This window comes from Euprymna scolopes, chromosome 8, assembly GCF_053919585.1.
Source record: "Euprymna scolopes isolate OS-2025 chromosome 8, ASM5391958v1, whole genome shotgun sequence".
NCBI classification, from domain to species: domain Eukaryota; kingdom Metazoa; phylum Mollusca; class Cephalopoda; order Sepiida; family Sepiolidae; genus Euprymna; species Euprymna scolopes.
The window spans coordinates 168,232,967-168,240,496 of record NC_136489.1 but is presented as its reverse complement, the minus strand read 5'-3'; the positions used below and the strand labels follow the sequence as shown (position 1 = coordinate 168,240,496).

General features: G+C 36.1%; 1 protein-coding gene across 1 annotated transcript; it reads right to left on the bottom strand.

The window, feature by feature from the left end:
- Nucleotides 1-1,031: 1,031 nt before the first annotated feature.
- Nucleotides 1,032-1,343, bottom strand: LOC145284075 (histone H4-like). Its single transcript, XM_080133144.1, has one exon. The coding sequence runs from the start codon at nucleotides 1,341-1,343 to the stop codon at nucleotides 1,032-1,034; it is 312 nt and encodes a 103-aa protein (XP_079989270.1).
- Nucleotides 1,344-7,530: the final 6,187 nt, after the last annotated feature.

Sequence of the window (7,530 nt, the reverse complement as noted above, 5' to 3'; positions counted from 1 at the left end):
ATAATCGTCTCGAGTTTCTCATCTTTTCATTGCAAACATCTATTATATCGCTTCCTATATCACACACCACAAAATGCTTCAATTCACGGAAGCCAAATATTGGCTTGAAATTCCTTTTTGTGGCATAAAACACTGACATAATTGTTCTTTTTTTACTCATGTTCACCCCTTACAAAGCAATTCGCCACTTTGACGTAAAGGGCTACTATTTGGAGCCACGCCTAGGAAAGATTAACAAGATATTTGTTTATGTTACATTTAAACTTCTGCATATCAGTACAGACAGGAAAGCCGGCAACAGGAAGGGAATTCCAAAGTCTAGCTGTTCGAGGGAAGAAATTATTAGAATAGAAAACTTTCTCGCATTTAGGGAAGGGGTGGGGCAGTGTACAGTCTCTTAAAAGCTCCAAACTCCGCAATAACTCTAAAACCGATTTACCTTGCTCTGCAGCGCCTTATATATGGAAGGAGTGGATGGCGTCTGCGCAGAGCTGTGGTTCTCATCTAGCCACTCACCGTCCATTCCGTCATAAATAGATCAGTTCTGATTAGATAATTAGCCATCTTCATGCACGCCAATTAGATAATTTATCGCATAGCAAAGGTTCTCATCGCCGATTCCAATAAACCGGCCGACTTCGTCCTGGACCTTCTAGCCCAAACAATGGCTAAATACTTTCAAATAATAATTTCTTACAGCAATAGTGTTTAATATTTTTCACTTTGTTTTTTCTTTTACAATGACAATGTATTTCACATCAACGACCAACCGCTTTCTCCTTTAAACTGGCAGGGTCAACTTATATTGCCCCGGGATCGCTAATTAAATAAAAAGGCTTTAATTCATCTCTCATTGGCCCCCTTTTGGGGCAATTTTAAACCATAGCTCCAATTCAGCCCTCCTTACCCCCATCTCTTGGGTTATCTTTTACCATCGTATTCGTATTTTCATAATACTTCAATTGACAACATGTCTGGTTGTGGAAAGGGAAGAAAAGGTTTGGTTCGTTTTTCTTTGCTCAAATCATGGTTTAACCTCCGAATCCGTAAAGGGTTCTTCCTCGTCTCTTCAGAACATAGACGGCATCCATGGCGGTGACAGTCTTCCTCTTGGCGTGTTCGGTGTAGGTGATGGCATCACGGATGACATTTTCAAGGAAAACTTTCAGGACACCGCGAGTTTCTTCGTAGATCAGACCAGAGATACGTTTCACACCACCTCGACGGGCAAGATGACGGATAGCAGATTTCGTGATACCCTGGATGTTATCACGAAGTACTTTACGATGACGCTTAGCGCCTCCTTTTCCTAAACCTTTTCCTTCCTTTCCACGACCAGACATGTTGTTACCACGGTTGGATCACAATTCTATAATAATACAACCTTTATAAATTAAAATATCATGTTTAAGCGTATTGTACGACTGGGCAACGACGGACGTTCAGAAAACAGTGAAAAATTGCATGGAATAGCGGCCATTTTTTTTTCAAATTAGCAGAAACTAAAAAAAAAAATGCATGTAACGTTTTACTTCAGTCTATTGTGTTTAGTCTATCTATATTATATTATATTATATTATACTCCTATAAATTCGTGATTCTTTTGTGTGTATAAATATTCATATTAAAAACCCTCTTTTTAAAAAGAAAATACAATTTTCTTATATATGGGTCATGGAAAGATCAAGCTAATTTGCATATTCTTTTAAACATTAATTTTAATTAATTCCCTATTAGTTTTTTCGGTTTTCTTATGGGATGGACGTCTTTAGTTAACTATTACGTGTAATTATATTCATGCAGATATTCTACTGATGAGCCCAAAATGAGGGCGAAACTCGTCTTGGACTTCCGGTTTGTTGGCTTTCTTGGCTCTTGTGGGCTTCGACGTTGGTTCGGCTGTGGAAAATAATTATATATATATATATATATACATATATATATATATATATATATATATATATATATATACATTGTACTTTGTGTAAAGAAAGTTGTTATATAAGTCATTTGTACCGTCTCTTTAGCGAATACTCATCTTTTAGATGAGTATTGGCTGCAGAGAGCTTGATATGGATATCTAAAACGGTCCTAATTGAAACCGACGGTACCAATAACTTATCTCATCTAACAGATTTCTGTACACAAAATACAAAGTATATGTATGACAATGGCACGTTCGAAATAAATGTCTCTGTTTAGATGAGAGATGAATATTGGCTGAAGAGAGATTGGTATGGATATCTTAAACGGTCCTAATTATCGGGCTTGAAACCGACGGTACCAATGACTTGCCCCATCTAACAAATTTCTGTACACAAAATACAAAATATAAATACGCTCTTATTTTTCGGATATCTTCGGACTTTCCTTTTAATTGAGCACTCTGCTGGATTTCTTTTCCAAAGAACAAAAATCTAATCATGTATATATATACGCGGGGGAGGGGGACCGGCTTTGCCCAGGCGTAAAGTACGCTTAAATATGATATTTTAATTTAGATTCCGCATATATTATTATCGAGTCGTGATCTCAAAAGTACAAATAAAGTATGCAGGTGTCATTAAACGTTAAACATTTAAAAATTAAAATTAAAACTAAACTAGGATGAATGTACAAAATCCATAACGATTTTTACAATTTTGACCCATTTTTTTACCCCTTAAAAACAATTTTAACCGACTAAAGACCCATAAAAAACGGTCCCTATAATATCCAATCATTTGAGACTTCTAGTGCCCCTCTAGAACTTTATTTCGGAGAATATAGAGTTTGATAGTATGGGGACAGACAGACACACAGGCATATAGCCGTTTATATATTAGATAAAACGAAAGAGAGAAACATGGTTATAGATAGATAGTACACTTATCCTCTAATATCTAACTTTCTATATTTATTTCTTAGCTGAAACGTCCTCTTTCTTTTATACCTTACCCATCCGTCCATCGTTTTCCATCCCATATGATCTTACCCCCTCTAATCTATCTCGCATTTTCTAGAACTCATTTCATCCTCTTTTCTGCCTCAAATTCTTGTCATGATTATTCCATTTCCGTATTTTTTAAAACATTCACCCCCCCTCCACATCTTTTCTGTTCCATTTTAGTATTCCCCTCTCGCGCTCATCTGCTCCGTCCATCTCAAATACGTTTGTCTGGAAAGCGAACTGAAGCATCCGTCATTTTGCACCAGGTGAACTCAGAAATGCTCGCGAACGGAGAACATATTTGATCATTATATCGAACCAATTGTTAAAGTGTACTTTTTCGCTTATGATTATTTGATTGATATACAGCGAGTATAGATGCGTGAACGCAACAACAATAACAAGAACAACGTAACGCAAAATAAAAACACAACGAAATCATAACATAACACGGAAGTGTGAACTGTGTTTTGACATTGTTAAAACATGTGAAAGTCACATCACACTCGTTGACCGGAAGACTCTGGTAGCTGAGCCGGAAATACGTGTATGTGATCATGTGTTCTAGTTAGGTGAGAAGATAGTCGGAGTAGAATTGAGGATGTCAACAGAAGAAGATGATCTGAAAAGGATCTTCTCTCGAAGGGGGGAGCGTCTCAGAGGAGGGACGTGTAAGGACTAGCCACCCAGGGAAACATCGGCGATCACTTTTCTGTTAGTAGTCATGCCTGGGAGTGAATAAACTGCATAAAGATACACAGCGTCTTGGGATCTCTGTTGAAACGTCTTCATTTACACAGAACACTGCTTCCCCAAGAAGTGCTGGAAAACTTCCAGAGGTTGAGCAGCAAAACCAGGTTTATGTATTCGTGTTATATGTCAACACACACACACACACACACACACACACACACACACACACACACACACACACACATACACACACACACACACGCACACACACACACACACTAAAGCAGGCACTACTGACGATGTTGGCAGGTGTTGAAAAGATTAAAGAAAAGAGTTAATTATAAACTGCGAAAATGTTAATTTGGTTGTTTTCTTTTTGTTTTTTTGTTTTTTTGGCGGCATATCAACACTTTTTAGGTTATTTAATGCCGAATACAGTGGTGGGAGAATGTTTGTTAAAATGGACATTTGTTGAGATCATTTACTCGGGCGCCGCTCTCTGGGTCGATGGGTGGAACTTCCTACTATCAATGCGATGGTTGTAGAAAGAAGCCTCGGCCAGGGAAAGATACTAGTCTAGCTACACTGATGAGTTGCGATACCATGAAATAGAACTGTATGTGTATGACTATATATATATATTAATATATATATAATAATTTACTATAATAATTATTATAAATATATATATATATATATATGTAATATATATATAATTATGTATTATATATATATATATATATATATATATATATATACTCCTTATCTTGAGTTGAGCATATTGGGAAGTGATACACGATATACTATTAGTGTCTTTAGCAATACTCTTTGTGTAAACAAATCGAACTTAGGTATTCGGAGGATGTCAAAAAATCATTAATTTCCTACCTGTACGGCGTAATCGTTCAAAGCCTTGTCTATCTTACGGGCGGTCGGGTTTCGATCTTGGCTTGAGGTAGTTGCCTGTATAGCCGCACTGATGAGCTGTGATACAGCGAAACAGTATTGTATGTGTATGTCTATATACATATATATATATATTAATATATATATATATTAATATATGTATATATATATGTATATATATATTTATTGAGGCCACTCAAGGATAAAGGTTAAAGAGTGTACACTAGAAATTGGACAATATAGTAATCATTAGTAATGAAAATTTGGTAAATTTGATAACTTATATGGAACGGCTCATCAAGAACTTATTTACGTTAGACTTGAAGACAACCATATTGTAGTCAGCCGAACTATTATCGCTTTGCTTCTCATAGGTCTATAGAATACATTGACTTTTATACTATTCATATTTAGATGCGGGATTTCGGCATACATTAGAAAACCAGGGTGAATCTGCCGTTATGCCTTACAATTAACCATCGATGTTAAAAGCAATATTAATTATCTATGATCAACATGGAAACAAACAACAAAATATTTTAGTCAATCCCATGTCCTCAAAGAACCATCATGCTGTCGGTTCTCAACTCGGTGTACAGAATCCATTGTTTTGTTTGCATCCCTCTTCCTGTTCTACAAATACTTTAATGGTGAATGCTCTGACGAACTGCAAACACTTGTACCTCCTCGACGTAACTACCCCCGACAAACTCGACAAGCTAGTAAGTCTCATCCCTTTACAGTAGAGATCCCTAGGTGCAAGAAAGCCTTTTACTTCAATAGTTTCTTCCCCAGAACTGCAGGTGTTTGGAACTCCCTTCCGGGATTCTGCTTTCCCAACTTTACTGATATGCAGAAGTTCAAGTGTAATATGAACAAACATCTTTCTACACATCTCCCTTCATAATGCCTGTGAAAATTAAGTCCCTGATTTTAGCCCCCTGCTTCAAAGTGGCACTGTTCCTTGTTTGGGGTTAAAATTGAATTAAAACAAAATTAATGGTAACTTGATTATGTAGTAGAGGTGATAGTTATTCAATGTAGCCGCCTTCAGTATCGATAACCGTCTCTATACGAGTCAGGAAAAACTGGGAGAATGCATTTTCCACAAGCGCCGACGGGAGCCCGGCGAATACTCCCCGGATGGCGGAGATCAGGATGGCATTGGGTGTTTCTGTTTAGTCTCTGTAGTCGCACCTCAGTGCCTAGCTAATAGACAAAGAGGGAATGTGAAGGTCGGGCGATTGGTTGTTTATCTAAGAACTAATTAAAATTATTTAGACTTTCTAGTTGATATCATTTGACTTCCAGTTGTTTGCCTGTGTCAATAAAATATTAACTCCCATTGAATTATTTTGTCAGAGAGTGAATTTGCTTATTTCAAAGATGTTGAGCAAGTCTGTTTTTTTGCGGGTTCTCCTGGTTTGCTGATTTATTAAATATAAATTGATATTTGTATAATAGAAACTTCAATCTGATAGTGAGGCTCATATTTGTGGCTTTTCCGTTGTCCTTGAATATATTTTTATCAGCCGGTGTAACGTAAAATATTCCCTTGTAAAATTATCTTTAGTATTATTATTCATCGGACTACTATTCTCATCTTGAGTGTGATTCCGTCAACGTTTCGGTTGATATAACCTCCGAACTTCTTCAGATGTATCTTGTCGAACTCGGGAATGTTTCTGTCGAACTCGGGAAATTGGACAGAATTTCGAGCGGAACCCTTTATTTACTTCACGGGGAAAGCGTGCTCTTGTTCTGTCAGCCAAATTTCGAATTCGTCAAACGGGCATATTATTGCTTGTATTATATAATAATTAGTAGAAAATTCATACTATAATAATCCATACACAATCTTCATAAATTAAAATATCATGTACTGCATGACCGGGCAACTAATGTTTAATAATAAGGAACTATTATCGCTTTGCTTCTCATAGGTCTATAGAATACATTGACTTTTATACTATTTATATTTAGATGCGGGATTTCGACATACATAAGAAAACCAGGGTAGATCTGCCGTTATGCCTTACAATTAACCATCGGTGTTAAAAGCAATATTAATTATCTATGATCAACATGGAAACAACAAAATATTTTAGCCAATCCCGTGTCGTCAAAGAACCACCATGCTGTCGTTTCTCAACTCGGTGTACAGAATTCATTGTTTTGTTTTTTTTCTCAATTTCGAAAAAGTAGGAAGTGTGCAGTGTAGTGGCGCGTGAAATCGTTTAGCATTGCTGGCTGACTTGCACGGTCGATGGCGTCATTCTTAGTTATTTGATAATGTTAGCGTCACAAGCAATTATCATCCTGACTTGCACAGCTGTTGAACGACAAGACAGATCCAGGCGGCTCTTTATTTGTGTGATGAGGTTTGCGGTGAGAGATTTGCAAAGAGCTTCTCGGACATGTTTGATATGGATCGAAAGAGATCGCAGATTGATTGGCTATAAAAACCGCACGGTTTATAAGAAACTAGAAAAAGAAAGAAAGAGAGAGGGATATCTATCAATCTATCTATCTATCTATCTATCTATCTATCTATATATATATATATATATATATACATATGTATATATAACTACTTAATTTACTTATTTAATATACGAAAGTATAGATTTATGCGTAAACTTTAAGTATTTACTTCAAAGTGCTCAATACATAGGTAGAGCTAGTTAGTAAATTATAAAATGTATATGGCGATTAAGCTACACTGGATATTCCGCGTTTAATCCACTATAGGATTCTTCAGGCTTATACGCATAAGTCTGAAGACTCCTAGAGTGGATGAAACGCGGAATATTCAGTGTAGCTTAATCGCCATATACATTTTATAATTTACTAACTAGCTCTACCTATGTATTTAATATATAAATATATATTTAATATATATATATATATATATATATATATATATATATATATAGATAGATAGATAGATAGATAGATAGATTGATAGATAAATAGATAGATAAATACGGATGGAGGGATAA